At 39.6% G+C, this 23243-nt stretch overlaps 1 protein-coding gene across 3 annotated transcripts in view; it reads left to right on the top strand.

Moving 5' to 3' along the window:
• macrod2 (MACRO domain containing 2) overlaps window positions 1-23243 on the top strand; it is a 427744-nt gene that overhangs the window by 78157 nt on the left and 326344 nt on the right. For all 3 annotated transcript variants that reach the window (XM_023963152.1, XM_023963153.1, XM_023963151.1), the window contains exon 4: window positions 22640-22669. In XM_023963152.1, the coding sequence (XP_023818920.1) occupies window positions 22640-22669 (30 nt within the window). The remainder of the gene's footprint in view (window positions 1-22639; window positions 22670-23243) is intronic.

Here is a 23243-nt window from a genome sequence, read left to right as displayed (position 1 = left end):
AGCTCTCTCTGGGACCGGAACGTCCCACAGAAGGCTCCATTTAACCCCTTAGGATTAGTGCGCATGCCTACTCTAGCACGTGTAAAAGGGAAATCATCCAAGCACAGTCAGCCATCAGTGATTTGGACGCCTCTTACTCGTTTTTCATGCAAAAGTGGACAAGGAAACAAAAATAAAAGCCAGCAGTTACACCCCGTTACTCAACTGAATATTTAAACATTTGTGGTATCGCTTCTAAATATTTAGAGGAAATCAGTGACTGCAAGGAAAACAAAAGAAACATTGCCCCAGTTTTTGCTGTTTTTACTTGTTTTATGTCGATTCCGCGTCGGGCTGTGAGGCTTCTTCGCCCAGACGCTGCTTGGCTTTTGGGGGACATTTACAGTCTAGTGCTGTGTGGGGAGGAGTGGCCCCCTCTCACAGGGGTCCCCAGCCAGCTCAGGCTCTGTCTATTGACTTTAGCCCTCCGCTGACATTTCCTTGTGTTTGTGTAGGCTTTCATCACAGTGCTGTTCAAGCAAACGCCAACAACTGAAAACATTCTTTCACCGACTCACAGGAAGGCACACATGCATATGCAGACGTACACACACACACACACACACACACACACACACACAGCTGTACTACCATCCACTTTGTGCTGATTTTATACAGACAATAACCTTAACATCATTTACACTTGCATACAAAACTAACAGGGTGCCTAAAAACGGAGTTGTTTTTGTTCATTCAGACCAGTTAAAGTTTCCTAACATGGTCACCTGTTGTTATAAGGTTAGCAATTATGCCAGAAATGGTCTGTTGAGCAAACAACAAAGCGTAGAATTGTAATTTAATAATATAATTGAACATTGTGTCCTTCTGCCAAAACAAAACTCATATTTATGAGATATTTAGTTTGTTTTCTGAAATCCACAGGGCAGTGAAATGCGAAGGATTCCCCATAAAGAGTGAAACCCCAGCTGCACTTTTGCCGTACATTTCCTAGCTTTAGATGTGTCAAAGTGGAAGTAAGAGGCAGCAAACGAGAGTTTATCTGGCAGTTAGGCAGGAGGAGTGTCTTCGGTTGGTGTGGATTGCTGTCTGGATGACTTCCCAGCCTCCCAAATTTCCCGCTTGCGCTGGCGCCGCATTGATGCAGGAGGAGGAGCGCAGGAAGACGGTGTTCTGGTGGAGAATGACGTCACAACTGTAGGAGGAAGGAGATTCAACATCCTGCTGTGGCTGCAGCATGATGAAGTGAGAGATTTAGAAACCAGGTGCGAGTCACACCTGCATGTATTCCTTCCACCTTGTTTAATTAGAGTTCGCCATCCTTCTAATTAATAGATTCATTCTTGTGTCGTCTCTGTGTGTTTGTATGTGTGGGAGCCAGTGGGCTCAATTGGGAATTATCTAACATTCCCTGGAGAAAGCTGCTTTCTTCCTCTCTATTTATTTATGAAAACCCCTTCCTGTGTTGTCTGTAAAAGCTCAACAGCGCACAGCTGATCAAGTCTATTGATGATTTCGACTCCATAAAAGTGCGACTGCGTGTTTTTGTTAACCAGAAAGCGAGTTTCGGTTTCAAACTGCCGTCATGATTGCCTGGTGTGCCAGAAGGAGATAATTAAACCGTTCTCTTGTAGCTGGATCTTTGAGTGGGTTGTTGGGATCAGTCGCATCATTCATCCAGTCTGAAGATGAATGAGTCAGAAGTATTCATACTGTTTCATTTCTTATAGCATGTAGTTTGCTTGTGACAGTGCAGCTAAAAAGTTGTATATGATGTGCAGTGCCATGCTGAGTTATAATTAGTAGGAGGACTCCTCGAGCCCCGTTTGGTTCCTTTGAGTACAATGAAATCTTTCTTGTCACACTGAGTTCTGCTTCTTTTATATCCTCGTTGTCCTCATTGTTTTTTCTTAGCCATCACTTTACTCAAGTTGAAACTACAAGGTGCGTTTGATCTGCTGTTCTTGAAATGAAACAGCGCTAGGCTTTAAGGACGGAATTACTGAAGTTATATCTTTTAAATTAAAGGTGCATTTAAGGCTATAGTGTAGCATTTCTTCCGTATGCTCCGCTCACATGAAATGCCATTTGATGTCTTTTTTTAAAAAAGCATGTCAAATTTCCTGCTCTAAAAATGTTTCATAAATTTGCTGCATATGGGAGGAGTTACAGCTAAAAGTGCTGAGCCTCATCACAGAATGTTGAGAGATCAGGCTGATTTATTTTGAAGAGCTCTACAAAAGCATCAGTGATCACGTTTCCACGTCTGGGTTCATGAGATCATTCAGAGACTCTTCCGGTACGGTGAGGTTCCCCTTCTGCTGCAGGAGCTGCAGCTGAATGACGGACGCTGTCAGCGGTACTTCGATCTCTCTGTGACGCAATCATGATGGAGCCTAAGTAAGTTCAAAGAAGGAAAAAATAAGAGTAAAATTACAGGAACTTTTTTATTTGGACTCAACCTGCTGGTCATGAACACATCGTGGGCTAAAACTGAGTCCCCAAGTGGTTGATGTGACACATGTTCTTCTCCAAAGTTTAGATATTTGAACTCTAAAAACATTGCAATGTGACGGCTAAAACCAGAGGACCGCTCCCCGCCCGACGCTCAAAACGCACCGCAGGACCACTAATCGCATCTGTATATCGACTTAACATTGAAACTGGATGCCGCTGAAGTGTGAATCGCGTTTGGTATAAACGAAGCTTTAGGCTTCTCGAAAATGTTGGAGCTACCATGCAGCCGTCTAAACAACCAAACCCGGATTGGACCGTTTCTGTGAAGGCACAACGTTTGTTAATCTTAGAAATTTACAATGTTTCTTTTAATCTTCCTTGCAAAATGTTAAAAATAAATATGAATAAAAAAATCACATAAAAATGATGCTCATTTTGGTACATGGCTTTGAAAGACAGGTATACATAGAACCATCAGCTCTAGATATGCCGTGTGTTGCAACAATCCAAAAGGGTCTTTATCCCACCTGTTTGCTGGTGATACCATCCAAGCAGACAACATCTTTAAATGAGCCAAATACAAACCAATGAGACACTGTACCACTGGTTCTTACACACTGCTTTTGTTCAAGTCCATGTTGGTCCTCCCCAAAAGTTTCCAATCATGATGTAGCATATGTTTTTAATTGCAGTCCAAAAGTATACAAAAACCAAATTCTATGTCTTTTAGGCAATTCAGAGTTTAGCATTTAGAATTTTACTCTGGGCTGCGTAAGCCGTCCACTTTAATTCCACCAGGCTTCACCAAGTAATGCCAGTGGAGACGTTTCTTCATCAGTTCGTCGATATCTGTGGCGCTTCTGCAGGTGTGTCTCTGGTTTCCTTGTGGCCGCGTTGAGGCTGGATGTGAGCGTAATTGCTAATTTAGCTAAAGTGTGGGGGAAACAAACGGGTGAAAAAGGCAGAATCATCAGACGATGGGTCTTTCCAGCTGCCTAATCTACTCAGGTAATTCTCCTTAAACCCACTGAGTCCATACAAGCGATTGAATTTCAATGCATCTCTGATGAGATGGAGAGGAGAGGAAAAAAAACAAAAAAAACACCCAGCCTCCCGTAGCACTCAAATGGACTGGCAAGCAGATGCTCGGTCAAAGTGACAGGTGATAAGTGCTTTGGAAAGCTGTAAGTGAAATCTTTATGCATGTATTTCTGTATGTAGTAGTGCTGTCTGTGCCCATCTTTTATATTGTCTTATTTGCAGTACCTCTCAGAGCATTTTTTTGTTGCTACAGAGCAAGCGCCTCTCACATTCTGATGAGCACCTGTGACCTTTTGGTTGAAGTGTTCTGTTTATTTAAGGCACTATTGCACTGCTTGCTTGATAAAGTGCAGTGTAAAGAAATTAAAGCAGAATCTCAAATACTTCTGGCACTTGATTAATATGGAGCCTTTTAGCCTCCTATGGTAATTTCTTTTTGAAACTGATTTTAATTTATACATGCAAAGGTAATTAATTCAGGCTCAAAGCCTGTTGTGTGCAGGTATTTTCAGATTAATTGCAATAAGTTAGGTGGAACTTTAAATACTTGGTTGGTGTCAAACTCACATTAAAGAAAATCAAATAATAATTGAATGATTAAAGAACTCTGAGCTTGATGTAGATGCAGCTCAGAAGCTTTCTCCAACAGTTTGTTTTATTCATCCATAGAAGCAAAATCTTTATTTTCATCGTATTTTTCAACTTCCTGGAACAAGAAAATAGTTTTTCTGTCAGGCTTGTGTCAAACTCCACTTTTTAAGTTTCTCCTTTTTGCTTCAATATATCAAAAGGCTCTCAGAAAAGCTATTTTTATTATTATTTATTTTTATTAAAGATCTAGGTGAGCTAAAATAAATTGTGCCTTTAACAATCTGCATTGACAATTACCATTCTTATCAACTGTGGTTTCCATGGCAGTATTAATAATTGAACATGTTAAAAGGCTTTTCCTGACTGTATTACCCAGAGCTGGGTAGAGCAGCTTTGGCCAGTTTTTAGCCCACAGTGTATGTTCTTATGAAGCCCCCCTAATTGGAGTCTAGGGAGGAGTCCCTTGGGGCTCTCTTTAAGACCTGCATGGGTCAGAGAGCAGTTCAGGCTTTTGGATTAAGTTTTATGACGGAGCATTTAAGTGGAACATTTTATTTAAAAGCTGGATCACTTGGAAAACTCTGCAATATCTCATCGTTCTTCACGCCAAACGGGCTCAGCCATCTTCATTTCTTTCCCTCCTCATCTGACTGTAAAGCATTTTTCATCTGCAGGAATGAGGAGGAGAATAAATCAGCCCAGATCTTTGTGAATCACAGTTTGAACGGCGAACATTTGATGCAGTTTGCCGTCTTTAGTGCAGGAGGAATGTCATGATAATGTCCAGAGAGCTGCGGATCACAACGGCTAATCCTGTTGTCTCCAAGGACAAAGCAGGATGGCAGGGAGGCAGGGGTGACTATTTTAACTCCTTTTGCCTCAATCCACAAAGCTGGAGTTTTCCCGATGCAAAGGTCTAATCCTTCTTTTCCCAATCTGCCTGTTGGTCAGTCATCCATTATGTCTTGTGTTGTTCTGTCCCAGCATCATTAGTTGAGGGTCAGTTCTGACCTTTTTTCCCTCCCCACTGTGAAGTCCCCGTTGCTCTTTTTGAATTGTAGTCACAGTTTCCAGTAGGATTCATTATTTTTCTGTTGTTGTAACTCCCTATGAAGAGCATTGGAAGCATTTAATCCAGTAGAACTACGACCTCTCAAATCTAGGTAATAAAAGCCTGAATGCTCTGAGCACAATGGCTCCCATCTTTTAAAGTAGCTCTGCCAATATTGAAAAGGAATATAAGATCTCATAAATGTTATCGTCCTGTTTCATTACATTATGCAATATTACATTCTCCAGAGATGTATTGTTATGATGTGAAAATGAAAACTAGTGATAAACGAAGGAATATCTATAAATGTTTATTGATGTCCATAAATTGTAGCCTTCCTTTTGATGCGGTGAGAAAGCATAAAGTTCAGCCCCTCCTCTCTTTTTTTTTAATACTGTTTGCAGTCATATTCAGGGCACAAACATGGTGGATTTTAATTTTTAGTTTTATAAAACACTGAGTTAGCCGATCAAAAATCAGTCGTACATTTGGATTGAAGAAAACGACTCCAACATTTGGTTCTTGGTCTCTTCAGCGTTTATCAATGTGACTGCAGTGTTTCTTTCTGCAAACATGCAGCGCTCTCAGAGAGCGTTAATTTGAAGTGGAAATTGGATTTAACTGCAACACATAAATGTTCTTTCAGGACTATTAGAGCTGCAGCCAGGCATGCCGTCCTTCTGCATATTCCGGTTAAACGTAGGACTGAGCTGCTCAGGACCAGCACATGAACGCCCCCTTTCTCGCCTGCTGAGCTTTGAGACGGTTTGAATTCCAAAGTTTGTCCTTCATTTAAAGTGGACCGTTTTTTAGACGTGGTTTTATAGTAATATGCTGTTTTCATTCTTATTTTTATTGTAGAAAAGATGGTGCTGCAACAACACAAATAGTTGTTAATAAATCGTAAAAAAGTTGTCGGAGAACTTTGAGTCGTTACCTTAAAGGCATCGTCAACAGATGTGGTTTGTGATGAATACAGATGTTTTTAAATATTTTATGGGTCTGTTTCTGTCTTTTTTATTGTAAACAGTAACATGGTGCCTTCTGTAGACTTTTATTGTAAATATTGATGTCATGTTTTGCGTGATTGTGACCTATGTTGCACTTTCCTTCTGTTTTTGTATCATTGCTGCAAACTCAGGACGTCGTTGTAAATGAGAAATTGTTCTCAATTGATCTACCTGGATGGATAAAGATTTAAATCAATTAAAAATAACTTCAGAATCAGTTAGCATTGTTTTTGCCAAACCTGCTAGAGATGCTACAAATGCTTTGTCTGTTAAGCCTTTAACACCTTGGCTGTCACCGGTGACCCTAACTCTAAAACTCTTTGCACAAATAACGTCATTTCAATGGGTTCTGAAAGCTGATCAAAGCGGCTTTTTCACTGATATGCAACACTTTGCGTAAGATTCACGTAGCATATAACCTAAGTAAAACACGCGTGAACTGTGGAGGTCTCGAAAGTTTTTGAACGGCTCCAAAGCAAATTCTAGTAAAGACCCGTCGGCGGAAACCCCTGATGGACATCTGTGCACGTCGGTGACTGACGAACACAAAAAACACATATGAATTACGTATATCATGCATGTATCACAAAAGACCAACATTTCATACGTTGAAACTGTGCAAAATGTACAAAGTTCCTAAAATGAACAGCCAACGATAATAAAAGATGGCTTAGTTCAAAAGTATATATCTCTATGACTAAACTGTATTTTCCTTTATCCTGCAAACACAGAGTGACGTGTGTCACATGGCAATAACCTTCAGTCTTTGTGAAAATGCTTCATATTCATTTTCAGACGAAGAAGTGTGAAATTCCTTCATGGATGTAGAGGCCATTATTCTCTGTGGAAGTCATTCAATACACAGAAAAAACAAGCCGGTTATGACACACTGACACTGATGGTTTGCAGAGACATTAATTAGGAAAACCATTGTTTTATGGTGCTGGAGAAAGTCTGAAGTCCTGTTCAGCTGTCTTCTGCTTTTTGTGCCTGAGCGACTACAACAGACCATCAAAAACGGCTAACTTTAAACTTCTGATATGTTTGAGAAAAGCTTCAGGCACAACAACCGGCATTCCCGCTCTCCAAAGCTCCTGCCTTCATTCTTTCCCTGATGTCTTTGTGGTTTCTCCTGTTCAAAGTCTTTTCTTCACTTTCTCCACAGATGAATTATTAAACACAATTATATTGAATGTATTTACACTAATAAGCATTTAAACAGGATCAGGAAACTTTAAATCCAGAGGAATTGTGATGGCAAACTTTAACTTGGAAGGTTTTAGTCCTACATTCATAATGATTTGCATTCACTACATGGTTTTATTTTAATAATACTTGAAATATTTTAAATTTCTTTTTCAACAGATCAGGTATCTGCCTGCAGACGCTGCATGTGACTTTAGAAAAGTATAATATAAAGAGATATTCAGCAACCGTTGAAGGATTTGAATTGTTTTTGAGGATGACATTTTTGTTTTCTACTATTTTTCCAAACAGACGTTAAAAAAACTGCTGAGAAATAATTGATCTCTGGTTTAATTTACCTTACCAGCATTTGCATGCAGATTTATATCCAACACATACTTCTGACTGTCATGAAAGTTGAGTTTTTTGGAGGTGGATTTGAAATGAAGCAGATTGAATTACTGACACACTTTTTTCATGGATGGACATACTTCCCTCCAAAAAGCAGATAAATTGAGGGATTAACTAATCCGATATTTCTTAAATGAACGTCCTTCTGCTGTCTCCTCAAACAAATCAAGGCTACGTCATCTTTTACTGGATCTCTGGTTCCCTTTCAGTGCTGCTTGTTTCCTTCCTGCTGCTTTCTCTTCTTTGAATCTGAACCCTAATGAGGTTTTTTTTCCCGGACTATCTGAGACTTTACCAAAGATATCAAATCATTTCTGAAAAACACCCAAATGAATTATGTCTTAGTCATTTTTTCTGTCTAATCAATATAAACCAAGGAGTCCATCAAGCATCACAGTCATTACCATGATGTGAAACTCCATTTTCTTGTGTTAAATCCAACCAGAAGCCTTTGGTGCTGTCATTAGTTTGTTAATTCAGCTTTACATGGATTTGGAAAATGTTGGTTTGTTATTGAGAACGTTGAACGTTGAAACCTGCGACCTCCGTGGCGGGCGGCACAGTTGGTGTTGGAAGCTGTGGACGTGACAGTCAGCTGTGTGAGCTGTGCGCTGGCTGTTGCTCCAGCAGTCCAGATGGGCAGAATGATGTGCTTTTTAGTGAGCCCAGAGCCATGAAGCCTGCATGGAGCCTAAACAGCTGCTGCTCTTTAAATGAAACTTCTGACATTAACAGTGGTTAGTGCACTCCTGTGAGGCCTCCCTTTACAGCTGTTCTGAGGCCATTTTGCCTTTTAATTGCTACGAGAGAGATCATAGATTACATTAGTTGAACAGGAGACTCTGTGGGCCAGTGGGCTCCCACAGTGGGACCCCTTCTTTTTTATTTCCTTTGTACTGCTAGCTTTGATGTTCCCTCCTACTTAATCTGAGTGCTGGAGTGAGCTAGTACCGCACAGGCCAACCTTTATTTAGTCAAAGGCAAGTGTAGGAGCTTAATTGCCAGGCTTTTGGTTTAATTACTCTTTTTTCTTTGTATATTTGTATAAAGAAACACTTCTGCAAGAATTTATTAAGTGGGTATTCTTTTTTCTTTGTCTTTATACAATGTTGTAAAAAAACAAAGTGTTTAGTTGAAATCTCACTCCGATCATCTTTTGATCTATTTTTTTAAAGCGTTCCTGGTGGATCTTTTCATTATGAGACCAAAAAACCTATCGTTTTCTAGGACATAGTTTCTGCAGAGCGGCAGGACTTTCTTTTAAAATTCACCTCTGAGTGTTGGGTTTAGGTGTTGGCGTGGATTGAGCTCACCGCCATATCCTATCATCCATCTGTTAACACGCTCTCACACTAGCTTACAGCCCCTCACACCCCCAACCCTGACTTTAGCAGTGCAACAAAAATGGCAGCAATTTTGGAGCCATCCAGATGTGCAGTTTTAACCCAGACGCTCGCTCAGAACGAAGACATGCATGGATCTATTTGTCTGCAAGTGGATGTATCACAATGGAGCTTTTGACCCACCCAGAGTATTCTACGTCACAAATACGATCTTTTTTCAACGCCATTTTTTTCTGCTCCTGATTCACTTTGCTGAAAATACAGAAAGACTTAGAAATGGAATTTTTATGCGTTTTTTTTTCTTTATTTACATATGTACTCCATCTTCTAAAAAACCCAATTTTCATCGCATTGAGTAATTAAGGTCAAATTAGACCGATTTGTCTGTTATTTCTGTCCAGAAGCTTCACATGAGACGGTCTGTGTTGATGCAGGAGTTGAATGTACCCACTGGAGACAGCTACAGACGACGTATCTGCATCTGGATTTTGACATTTAGCTGGAGACTCCATTTAAATTTGATCTGGCCAAATTCAAGATGGAATCCTTCTCTTTGAGTAAGGTGGGGCACGGAAGCCAATATGGGGGGTAAGCGACTGGCTATGAATGCTCCCAGAATGCCCCCTGCATCCATGTGGGGGGGGGTTAACCTGTACAGGTGCTGTGGGTTTTTTGGTGGTCCGGGTCCGTGGAGGGTGGTAGAGAGGAGCGGCTTTATCTAAAGAGGAGCACAGGTGCAGATGCCCACCTCAATGGAACGTCCCATTGTTGTGGTGAGTGTATCTGTATGTATTCATGAGGATCATATAAGTTACAGGCACTTTCTATGAACAGGTGATGCTGTCGTATGGTGCCCTTACACCACACTCTAGTCATTAGCCCCTTTACTGAGTGTGCATGAATGCAGCATGCACGAGGTGCATAGATGATGCATAAGGGATGTCCGTACAAACTACACTTTGACTGTTTAATGTCCTCAGTGTTCACCTGTAAGCATCGTTTGGCAAAGAGGAGGTAAACTTGCAAGCAGAACATATACTTTCTTTTCTCTGTGAGCGAATGTTCTCTGTGTTCCAGCATGAGGTTTGTCAGCTCAACACACACACAGATTGTTACCGCCTTCTGGTCTCTGTGTATCACTTGATCTCTTAGCTCGTATGCCTCTCCCATTTGGAGTTTAGCTGGACGGCCTCGTGTTTTATCGGCTACCACAGGATTCTGCTCCATCCTGCATCAGATCTCATTAAAGATGGAAGCAAAGATTAAACCCCATCTCGTTCAGCACACTGCAGCAGAGACATCCACTTCCTTGCATAACTCCTAAATAAGATTAAACAGGCACTTCCTGCAGTGACGAAAATAATTCTGGTCGCCACACCAGAGAAGGGCTGTTTTTGACAGAGAAGCTCTCAATGCCGTGGACACTATCAGCACTCCAGCAGTCCAGGAATAGGCATTTTCTAGAAAGACCCATGGGGCATCATGGGATGTAAGGCTGTGGAGGGATAAAGTATGCATTTGAAAGCTTTATAGGAAGTGCTGTACTTACTGCACCGCCATTACACTCGTCTCATCGTTATTGTTTCCTTCTATGACACATCATAGTTGGACATTTTTCCCATTAAAAATGCATATGATGTGGACTATCTGCTCGTGTTAATTATTTAACTGTGTGACGCAGACGTATTGGTAGTTTTTAAAAAGTTCCTCAGAATGGGAGCAGAGTTATGTTCCTTTGGTGCTTTTGTGTCGCACAAGCAGAGTTAAGCCAATTAAGAGCTTTGAAGGTCTGGAAAAAGCAAAGGATCCTCATAAATGATGAATGTTGCGAGAGCTAGCATTGGTCTTTAACTGGTGGCTCTCCATTAATTAGAGCTTTCATTAATGATCACAAATTACCTTCTCTTTCAAGTGGTCCCTTAATCCAGTCGGTGTCACATTCTCTCAGTGTGTTCGAGTAGAAACCTCACAGACGCTAATGTGATGTCAAAGATGAATGCCTCTGCTGTAAAGGGATGCCTCCGTTGTTTGAGGAAAGGGACTGATAAAAAAAGCTTTTAGTCGTTTATCCAAGTTTAACGACACTCTGCAGGTTTCATATGTTGGAGGGAATTTTATGTTTAGTGTAACATTTTTTTGATTTGTCTTAAGTTTATTTGATCCTTTTCTACAATTGTGTTGAAGGGCAAATTCCCCTCTTATTCAGTTTGTGCCGATTCAGCTCCTCTCTTTCTCTGTACTCGTTTACCATTTGGAAAGGCACTAAAGAGACTTCCTGTTCACAAAACCCCATCGCCTCATGGTCAAGTTACCCTTGGAGCACGGATTGATCTCTGGTTCTCACTGAGGTCACAGGAACATTTTCCATCAGTGACAGGAAAAAAGTTCACATCAATGTTTTACAGTCACGCGGTATTTGACAAACATGAGACTGACAGACCACTCAAGCAATTTGTCAAATCTTTACCTTTCGCCATCGGGGTTGGCTCAGACACAGAAAAGGCTTTTTCGCTTTGTCTCTCAGAATTTAGCACCCGTCTCGGCTCCCAGAGCCTGAGTGCTCTGTGACAGCAAAAACTAGCTAAGGTTAATTCGGGAAAAAGGGGATATATCAAGTGTTGTGGCACCCAATGCATTTCAAATGATGTGTCCTTGGAATGCAAGGTTACTGCTGAGTCCTCACACTAAAAAAAGCCAGAGTAAATATAGGTATTAGTGAAGACGGAAAAGGTCTTTTTGACCCGTCCAGAACGTTGGACAGAATCCTGCGCGGCCCTGTTCCTGGGGACACCTGGGTAATTTGCTTTCTTTGGTGTTGTGGAATAGGATGAATCTGTAGTTTTTTGCACAAAAGTTTAACGGATTAGAAAAAAAAAATGTAATCCAAATAATCTGTTCAAAGTCCTGAAACGCCTTGCGGTTTCTGGAGGTCTCCTGTGGGTGCAGAAGTTCAGGGGCAACAACCTGGTCATGTTCCTGCTCATTTAAATCTGAATTTCATTCGATATTTTGTGGTTTTTACTGCCCCTTTCATCCAAAATCCAGCCTTTTTCTTCCCGCTTTGGATTCCAATCAGAAAGCTAATCTACTGTGATAAAATAAATATGAATTTGACTAATTTTCCTAATGGATTTGTGAAATGAAGAAGCAGTTGAGAAACACCTGTAAGGGCTTTTTCGTCTCCCTGTGTTTTTGTTCTCCTTCATGAAGACACAGATTCCTATTCCTTTAATTAGCCTCACAGCTGATCTCCGTGTTTGTTGCCTGTAAAACCTCGACTTTCCTCCAGACGTGTGAATAATCATAAATTGGCTCTTCAGAGGAGACGGATCTCTTCCAGAGTCGCTTGTGTGTAATTGTGACTCAAGTTTCAAAGTGAAGCAGTTTTGTTGGGCTGCCCCCCCCCCTCCCCCAACACCTCAGTTTTCAGAAAGTCTGTCACAGGAACACTAAAGCTGCCGGTTTGGTGTAAAACTTTAAACAACAGCACTCTTTAGGTCTGCAACTTTTTTGATTTATAAGAAACTGTTTGAATCGGTTTAATCAATGCTTTTGAATTTACTTTTTTCTTTAACCCTAAGACATGATGCCAAGCTTTGAATTTTATATTTAACCTGACATTATAGTGGGTTTACATTTATGTTGATTAGAGAAGAGAAGGGCTTTTAGGAACTAGTCATTTAGCATCTGTCAGGAAGCAGTTAACCTTTAAACAATAGAGCTGTAGCTCCAGAGTTGATGCTTTTTTTTTTTTAATTAACAGAACTCTTTGACCATTTGCTAAATTAATAAAATTCCAACAGATTCTAAAAACAGGTTTGCACTAATGTGTGACACTTTAAAAGGTTTGATATCGGTACAAAGCTGCTTATTTAGCTTCCAGAATCAGTTGGAATTGTTCTTTGCGCAAACGGCCAGAGTCACTGTAACTCCAGGAACAGCTCAGGGGTTAAAGGGTTAAACGAGAAAAGATTTGTATATGTTGGTTTAGGATGGTTTAGGTTGGTTATGGTTTAGGAAGAAACTTGTAAAAAAAAAATCTGCTTTCTAGGTTTCATCCCTTCTATAAATGACCTGTTTGCTCAGTTTACTTAGTGACGTTAAATGTATTAAAATGCTAAGATACATGTATTTGTGTATTGGTAAGTCTTTTCTTCAGATCTCTATTTTCTTAAGAGCTCATCTGTTTAGTAAATGGACTGAAGTGAAAAGCGGTGTCTTTACAGAGGCCTTTCCCCCCCAGGGGGTTAATATTTGGAGGCTAATGGATGAAATTAGCTAATGGTTGTGCGGTGCCGAAGACCTGCAGATACTAGAAAAGCCATCTTCGACTGCAGTTGTCACGAATTTTCTTGTTCCTTTAAAAAAAAATCAATAAATGGCCAAAAGTCTAACTATGATGGTTTGTTTGTCCAAAAGACATTTTTTTCTATAAGTCTTGTGATGTTTTTTTTAGATGCAGTTAAGCAACTTTAGAACTACTTTAGTTTTTTTTATTCCTTTAGCAATTTCAAACCAGCCACGAAATGGATTCATTACAAATGATGCCGTCATAAATCATCATATGGACTGGTCTGATTAAATTGTGTTGGTTGACAGAATGATGTTAAAAATTCTCCTGAAACTGGGTTGTATTAACATTTACCTCTGTGTTTATTAAGTGCCTTTAATTAACAGATCGTCCGCTCGATATGCACAGAAAGAGACCCAGTCGGACTGAGTTTGTACACCAGGGAGGCAAGTTTCTGTGACATAAACCTCCAGTTGCAGGGAGCACTTCACGCATGACCTCAACACTTAAATTTGCTGTGATCAAATAGACTGTGGGAATGGATTATCTTAAGTGCCTGTTAAGTGCATTGTCCTAAGGAAGTAAGAGAAGTTAAAATACAGTTAGAGTTGAAAGGACGATGCACTTTTCTTTAATGCAATGTGCTGCACTCCGGCTGGAGGAACTCTTAGTGTATATTCCTTAACATAACTATAAGGAGCTAGACTCATTTCCAGAGTAATATTTTTGCAAAAAGGAAAGGTGTGAAATGCAGAGGAGGAGTAAATTCAGAAATCGTACTCGAGTAGCGAAGGATCTTCAATTTAATGCTGCCCTGGCTCCTGGTGGAGAAATCCCAGCCGTGTTAGATTGGCCAAATGAAGGGAGCTGTCTGGGTGGCGGGCAGGTGTCTCACTGGGCTGAGAAAGCCCACGAGGAGCCGGTGAGTCTTCACCTTGTCAACAGGCCACCCTCTTTAATGAAGAGGGTTCACTAAGTGACAAATCCAGAATTGTGGCGTTCTAAATCTATAATGTGCACTTACTTACACCCACCCTGCCAAGCCTTGTTTCTCCGTGACATTTCTTCTTGATTGGTTTCCTGATTGGTTTTTAGTCTCAGCCAGAGAGAGTTTGTCTTTTAAAAGCAGTAGGTTTGCTCTGTAGCAGATCAGAAAGGTCAGAGATGGGAGCGGATGATGGAACGTGTCCTGAATCGGTTGGATTTCGTCTCACAAATTTATTTATGAATCAATTATGGATTCAACATAACATCTAGGAATTAAGACTGAACAAAGGACAAACTTTCTTTAGTAAAAAGAATAGCAAAACGTTAAAAAATATCACTGTTGTGTTTGCATGGTTTGGTTAGGGTTAGGTTCGGTTTTTAGGATTTGGTAAAGCTGCTGCATATTTAAAGATGGTACATTCGGTTTTATCAATACTTATATTAAAGACTCACTCTGTTGAAAATGTTTTTGGTGAAAATATTCTTGTGGAATTTTTCAGATAATGGAAGACGTAAATATAGAAAATTAAGTTCCATTTCTAAGGATAATTTTTATTCAGGTTCGTTGGGAATCGGGAGCAGATGAAAAAAATGCAGTTAGAAAATACGCTGTAGAAAATACGCTGGGTGGGGCCACAAGCTCTTTGCTCCGCTCCATTTTGATTCATCCATCAGACAAATGGATCCATGAACGTCTTTGTTTTGATGGTCTGAGCTGGAATCTGGATCTAATCTGTAGCTACAGTGTTGCTCGCCATTTTTGTCCCACCACTAATGTAAAGTTGGGGTTAGAGCTGCACGATATGAGGAATATCGTTCAGCCCTACTCAATATTGCGATGACGATAACTTGCGATATATGAACAAATAGCAAAACAGCCAAAAACATAATTTCCATTTCATTGAAAGAGTTTAAAGTTTATACTCCAAATGACCCCCTTCTACAGAGGAGGCGAACATCTAACATAAAAGGGCTCCATTCAATTAGTCAACAACGTCAAAGGCGTCCATCCAATTGGTCAAATGCAGAAATTCATATATTTGATTGGTTAAATACTTTAAACTGCCATAACATTGTTTTAGCACATTTATTGTAATCATGTATTGCAATCTTTGCCGTCTTTTGTGATATGGGTATTGCACAGCTTGATGTCGCGATAACAATACCCATGCGATATCTTGTGCAGACCTAGTGGGAAAGTGTGTAAACAGAGAGCTGTCAATCATGAGTGACAGGTGGTACATTTCTAATGCACTACTGCTGCTCTGCAGAAACTGTCCTAACATCACAGTTTTTGGATCTTGAATAAAAATTATATTTAAAGAAAAAACAATTGAAATGCTTTTAAGAGTGATCTAAAGAGCATCGGAGTAGTTTTTTAAAGTAAAAGATTTTTTATTAATTTCTATATAATATTCTTTCATGTATTCTTTGACATAAAAGCTACAAAGAATGACTTTTTTACTTAAATCATTGTATTTGGACCAAAACCTTAAAGGCAGTATTATTTCAGTATATTATACTGGAATTTCTTGTTAACATGTTGTCGTTTTTTTTATGTAACGTCCTTGGACGTTTATTACTGCCGAACCTTTATTTTGAAATTCAGCTACAGTTTTATCGCCCTATGTACTTCACATATAGAGCATTAAAGATTAGATTAGGATTAAAACAGTGTAAAAGTTGAGATTGGATAGAACTGTTGGTTCTAAAGTTCTGCTGGTCTTCAATGGAATCCTGTTTAAAATCCTGGTTCTAGTGCATATATCGCAAAAAGACGGCAAAAATTCCAATAAATGTTTTAACACATTTAAGGTAACCACTCTTATGGCAGCTATTTAAGTATTTATTCAAGTAAAAAAAAAAAATCAATGTATGCATTTGACCAATCGGATAGAGCCCTTTTATGTCAGATGTTCACCTCCTATGTAGACGAGGGTCATTTGGAGTATAACTTATATAAAGTTATGTTGACTCTTATTTAAATTGAACTGTTTCAGTGAAATGGAAATGATGTTGATCAAGTCCTGAGTTTTCGTCAAATCGTTCAGCCCTTCTCAAAAGCCAAGAGTTCCTTTAGTTCCATCCTCAGTCTTTTCTCCTTTGCCTAATTTTGATGACGTTCATTTTTTTTTCTTGGTGTTAACTTCAGAGAAAACACAAAGTCTTGTTGTCGACGTTCCGCCTCCAGTTTTGCTGTTTTTGTAAGATTCTCCAGTAAGACACCCCCTGCCCCCCTTGGTGGATTTGAGGGCTGAGCAGATACAGGTGGATGTATATTTATGAGGACGACGTGTATTTCAGGGCAAAGTCGAGTTGTGAAAGGTGACCTTGTTAGATAAAAGGGAGGCTTGGAAGCCAAATGATGAAAGAGAATGGGATCATCCTGGGCTCATTATTGTGGATTTGAAGGTCAGGTAATTATAACGGTAGATGTGTGGGTTGTCTTGGCATCTGGTTTTGTTGCTTTGTTATGATAGTGACAAGCCTGCAGAGGAAAGGGATTAATCAATGTGACACCAGCTTGTTGTCATGTTGATGCATTCAGACATCATTGCACTACTGCTGTAATTTTTAAATTAGGCTCCAAAATAACATCATTTCTAGAACAATGAGTGTCTGACATGCACTGTAGAGAGTTTGATAGATGTAGCAAGAAACAACAGTGGCCTTTAACATAGTCATAAATATTTTAAAGGAAAATAACACCTTAAAATAGAAAAAGGATTGTTTTTACCTTGGCGACGAGCTGACCTGATTTTTCTTTGTCGTACACAAATACCATCTCTAGCTCCAATGCAGTGTTCCCTCATTTTTAGCAAGAGTTACCATCTAAAAATAGTCTGCGATAGATGAAATCTGCGAAGTAGTCGTCTGTATTTTTTAAAATAACTATACATGTTAATTAACAGCAAAGTGTTAGCTCCAGTGTTCTTTGGAGTACTGTTTACGCCATGAACGGAAGTCCAGCGGATCCTGTCCCAGAGATCAACAGCCTTGCGCTGCTGTACAACCCTTTAAATGAGTAAAGCAATGTGCAGCGGTGCAAGGCTTTAATGCAATGCCATTTTTTTATTGTCAGAATCTACTTTTTTCATGTTGATCACGGAGAGGATTGACAGTGGTTTACAACCTATCAGAACGCAAAACACAATGCGCCGTTATAAAGAAAAAACACGTAGAACTGCATTAAAAATGTTTTCAAGACTGTAAAAAATGGACCGTGTTATATTTAGGGACTACTGTACATTTAAATCAGCCTAAATAGAAATGTAATTTTATTAATATAAACTTTTTCTTCAGGACTCTTCTAAAGAAAGTTATTTCATTTTTACCCTTTTGGCCCTTCAACAACCTTATGTTAATTCTAGTGTTGATACTCTTTGAATTACTTTTACTCTTCAACCGTTGATGCAATTAACGCAATCCTAACAGATTCTCAAAGCTGTGACAATCAACTTTGCGCTGATATGCAACACTTTACAGTGAAGAAGGGTTTACACAACCAACGTGAATACAAACCACATAAATCGTAAACTTTACCAACGGAAACTGTTGCATATTGCTGCAACGCCCCTTTTCTTTGCGTCAGTGTCATTTGGAATTGTGTTAATTATGTAGATAGGCTAAGAGCTACCATAGTTTAGAGAGCGTGTGCTTTTGCTGTCGCTGGTGACATCTGCTGCTGTTAAATTGTTAATTTGACACCTGCCAAAAGGAAATAATTAGTAGCTTTGCCTAGTTTAAGCACCAGAGTGATGCGTTTCCACCAATGGTAAACTGACTGGAAGCAGATTAACATCCATAAACACTGGCCGGCCATTTAATGCTGGACTGAATGCAGATTACATTTGCATTTCACTCAAAAGTGCAGTAAACAGACGTTTTCTGTCCAGTGCAGATGAGATGGGCACCCAATAACTGAGCAGAGCAGACAACTTTTACTTTAGAAAAATCTGTCTGTAGTTTCTGTACACCACAGTTTATTTCAGAGCCAAAGCAGAGAACAGTATTAACCTCTGAGCTAACTGAGAAGCATGAATGACCACAGAGGATAAGGTGAGTGTGCCTTTGCTGAAGCATACTGAAAAGGTTCAGTTAAGTGGCAGACACCAGACGGTAGATATTGGATCACTTTACTGCCTTGAGGTTTTCTGGGTATGCACTAGCACTTTCCATTTAACTGTATAATCTGACTGTGCTGATGACACTTAACATGCAACCTAGATCCATGCATCAGTACCCAGTGTGCTCAAAGATCTCACTCGCAACGTGGAAATGAACCACTTTTACAAAATGTCTGAAGAAATTCCTGACACAGTGTGATAAGACTGAGCTTTCACCAGTATTTATCCACCGAGTGTCTTCAGTACGGCTTCTAGTAGCTTGTTGTGAAACTTTGCACTAAGAGCATCATTGCTTTTTTGTTTTTTCTTTGTGACTGAGTGGCTTAGCAGATGCAGCCGAGAGTTTAAAAGGCAGACAGGAAGCAAGTGTTTCTGCTATGACGGTGCTGGTGTGTGTTTTATGGCCCACCCTAATGGCGTGGACCAACATTTCCTAATGATCTACGGTCTCCAAGAAAACCAGGGAGGCTTCTCCACTGAGGTTTACGATGCATGTTGTGGTTACTGCAGGGATTCCACTCTAGACTAACTGCCCAGTTTTGGCTTCACGCTAACTTCACATTAACTGGGTCATTGGTCATTGCAAGCCTTCAAGGCTATTGCCACAAAGATATTTAGGTTCAAAAGTCGGTTTTACTGCTGTATTTTAGAAAAAGGAAGTGTGTGTGTGTGGGGGGGGGGGGCATATTGAAATTTCTTTAAGGCAGCTGCTAAAAAGATGACTGTGAAGTTAGACAGTTATTTAGCATGTATTCAAATGACAGCTCCACATGGAGTCTCTTAGCCACAGTGAAGAACGTGGTCTGCTAGTAGCACCGATTGTACAAATGCTCCAGATCTCCAGATGCTGTCTTAAAGGCATAAACGTGACAATCCACAGGACGCACACACTAAACTCAGAACAAAAAAAACACAAAGGAGACCTACCTTATAGAAAATACGCTCTCAATAAAACATTGACTGTAAAGCAGTTTGGATAAAAATGAAATTCTATTCTGTTTCCAGCCAAATAATCTTAATTTTAGATTTTCATTGGGGTTCTCTGATTAAAAAAATGAAATGAATAAAATGAAAGTAAATGAAGAGACATTAAGGGGAATTATTTTTAAGGATTTATATAAACATGTATATATCAAACATCAAAACTCATCAGACCAGATATCGTTTTTCCAATCTTCTGTTGTCCAGTTTTGGTGAGTCTGTGTGATTTGTAGCCTCAGTTTCCTGTCCTTAGCTGGCAGAAGTGGCAGTCGGTGAGGTCTTCTGCTGCTGTAGTCCATCTGCCTCCAGGTTGGTCGTGTTGTGTGTTCAATTCTATTCAATTTTATTTATATTGCCCAAAATCACAACAACAGTCGTCTCAATGGGCTTCGTTCCGGTTATTGTAAAGTAAACATAAAATCATAAAGATCATGAATACATAGAATTCAATGGGAAAATTCTAAACTGAACTAACTAAACAGACTAAACAGAGATGCTCTTCTGCAGACCTCAGTTAGAACCGGTGGTTCTTTGAGTTCCTGTTGTCTTTCTATCAGCTGGAATCAGTCTGGTCGTTCTCTGACATCTGGCATCAAAAAGGCATTTCTGTCCACAGATCTGCCGCTCACTGGATATTTTCTCTTTTTTCTGGACCATTCTCCGTTAATCCAGTAGATCAGCAGTTTCTGAAATCCTCAGACCAGCCCGTTTGGCATCAACAAACACGCCACGTTCAAAGTCACTTCAATCACCTTTCTTACCCGTTCTGATGCCCGGTTTAAACTGCAGCAGATCGTCTTGACCATGTCCACCTGCCTAAATGCATGCTGCCATGTGATTGGTGGATTAGAACTTTGTGTCAACGAGCAAATGGACAGGTGTGTCTAACAAAGTGGCCAGCGAGTGTGTGTGTTTGTGTGTGTATGGACATACAGTACGTAAAGGTAGATACATGTATGTATTTATTTATATGCATGTACAAGTGTGTGACTGATTAGGAACCACATATCCAGTTTCTGATTAGGTGCAGAGTAAATGAATTGCCCCCCCTCTGGCAGCATTTCCATAATGTCACGTAATTAAACCCCAGTGTTTTTAATAGTGCAGGAATAGGAAGATTTCCCAGGAGACTTTACAATACTGATGGTCTATGTTGAAACCTACTGCCTGCTTAGGATGAACCTGCTATGGAAAGGATTTTTACTGTATTTATAATAGATATTTAACATCATGCTTAAAGTTCATAGTTTAGACATTTACTTACATTTGGATTCATAACGCAGTTTTGCGTAGAATTCTTTGCTGCCATATTTGTAGCCCACAATGAACAAACCAAATAGTGTCAATCAGGGCCTTTTAAACGTTTCAAGTTCAAACTTTTTATGCCTCATTAGGTGGTTTTAATATGTAATAAATAGGTTTACTTTACTACAAACCTTGAATGCAACCGTTCAAACCAAATTCACAGTTTACAGGTTGATCCACCCTGGAGTCTTGTTCTTTTTCCCTTGCAGTTAACCATCAGTATCAATCCTCACCTTGTTTCCCCATTACATTTACTACATTTCACAGGTAAGAACAGGAAGTGTTTGGTATTTAAAAGCTGGTTATGAAATGGTACGCATGGCAGCTTTGTGTTGTCTGTTGATAGCTGACAGATTCCATTGTTAAACAGAAGGCTCTGGCAGCGTGAGTCTGCCTTTCATCACAGGGAAACCTAGAGAAGTGCTATTGTAAACATGACAGTGGATTGTCAGTGCATCGGTGTTTGGGTTGCTGTTTTACTTGTTTGCGTATGTTGCGCTCATTCTGCATTGTGCACAAAGACACACAGGCACGTAACAAAAGGCCCCTTTGATGAACCAAATCTGCAGATGTAGAGTTTTCTTTATCAGGCCCACTCAGGAGAACAATGCCAAGCCTTAACGGTTCCACGGAAACATGTGGAAGCAGAGTGAACTCCAGAAGTCACTTGCAGCATGTAATCAGGAAAAATTAAATAATGCATACCATGGGGGCCGGCTTATTATCTGCTACTCGGGCTCAAAAACATGTTTGAGAACTAATCTGCTTTTAATGGGGTCGTGTTCATTCCAATGACAGCTGATGTTACAGATCAAACCAAAGATTGTTTTTAATGTCCCTTTTATGAACTGCAATCTTCCTACATGGGGATATTTTGGTCTAGTTCAGTAGATGTTTGGGTGTGCAGAGTGAAACTGGCAGTTTTGATTATCGATTTTTAAGGCATCACTTAACATGTGCTGTTTCTGAACCACAACAGGTAATAAAATTAAACTAAAAGACCAAAACACATTAATATGCTTTTGAAAGAATCTTTTTTTTTAACCGAGGGGATCTTCAGTGAGTTTATGTTTGGATGTCCAAATCTTTCAAGGAAAGTCTTATGCAACTTTGCCTGCGTGGTGATGAGAAAGAGCAAAAAACAACTATTATAGTCCAAGTAATGTATTTATATATTTTTTACATTAAATCAACTATAAGAGGGGCTGCAGAGATCCTGCAAACCACCCATCAATAAATAAAACATTGATAAATCATAAATCAAACAAATGAGCTTCCAAACATTTGGAACGTTTTAATAAATTCAGCTCACCTGTTCCATTGAGTTTAGTCTGTCGGTCTGCTGCTGTGCGGCGTTCATCTACCAATTAAAATCTCATAATTTTACTATGTACGACTAAAAATCTCATAATTTTACTTTTTTTTTAGGTGGCCTTAAAACTCCATTGTAGATAGGTTGTAACCAGCAACCTTATTCTTCAAGGTCATAACTCAAAAAAATCTAAAAGTCCAAAAGAGTGAATAATGCATTTAATTCGTTTTCTTTCTTTACCTCTCATCTCTACCAAGAACAGCTTTTTTTTAATCAAAGAACACTTTTCATGGTACTTTTGTTCCTGTTTTTACTTTGACACGGCTATTTGAACAGATTTAAATAGATGTTCTTATTTAATAATTACGGTAATTGCTTTCTTTACACGCATATATTGAAATGTTGAGTTATGTGGATTTATTTTCTATGGCTAAAAGCATAAATAGATGTAAGTATTAAACACAAGTGGCTTATTAATTCTCTCATAACTACCGGTATATCGTTTAGAAGTTACTAGTTGAATATTGACTTTTTTTTTTCTTTTTCACAGCAAATTCCAGTCTTCTGGGAGGAGGCGGAGGTGAGTCGATGTCTTTGACCTTTTATTTCTAAAATATTTGAAGAATGTAAGCTGGCATGCAGCACATTCCCAGGTATGGGCTCTACACTGTTTTTTTTAAATTTAATTATTAATGCAGCCTTTTGTTTTGTTTTTTCTCTTGACTTGCTGTAACTACATGTAAGAGCAGATACATTACCCTGTTTCCCTGAGGGACATCGTGGCGTTCCACATGAGAGGTGGTCATTACTTTGGCCACTTGTCAAAGAACATAATCGTCAAACAATAGAGGAAATGCAATTCAGCCGATGGCGATGTGGGAGTAATGTGCAGGCGGCTGTCCAGGAGGGCTCCAGCCGAGTCCTTCTGTCCATCTTCTGAAGAATTAACCTTTGGCAGTGACATGATTGAAAAAAATGATTCTTTATCACACGAGGAACAGCTTGAAGTACAAAGCTCTCATTTGCTTGTAAAATGTTCAGCTGAATGGAGAAATGCTTTTTTTTTTTTTTAAAGAAATAAGGCCATAGCTCCAGTCCTCCTCTCTGCCTTACCCCTCCGTGTTCGCTGTCACTTGATGTATAGCCGTTTACCC

Source organism: Oryzias latipes, chromosome 15 (genome assembly GCF_002234675.1).
Source record: "Oryzias latipes chromosome 15, ASM223467v1".
In the NCBI taxonomy this organism is placed as follows: Eukaryota; Metazoa; Chordata; class Actinopteri; order Beloniformes; family Adrianichthyidae; genus Oryzias; species Oryzias latipes.
The sequence above is the reverse complement of the archived record's forward strand: the minus strand, read 5'-3'. Positions and strand labels throughout refer to the sequence as shown.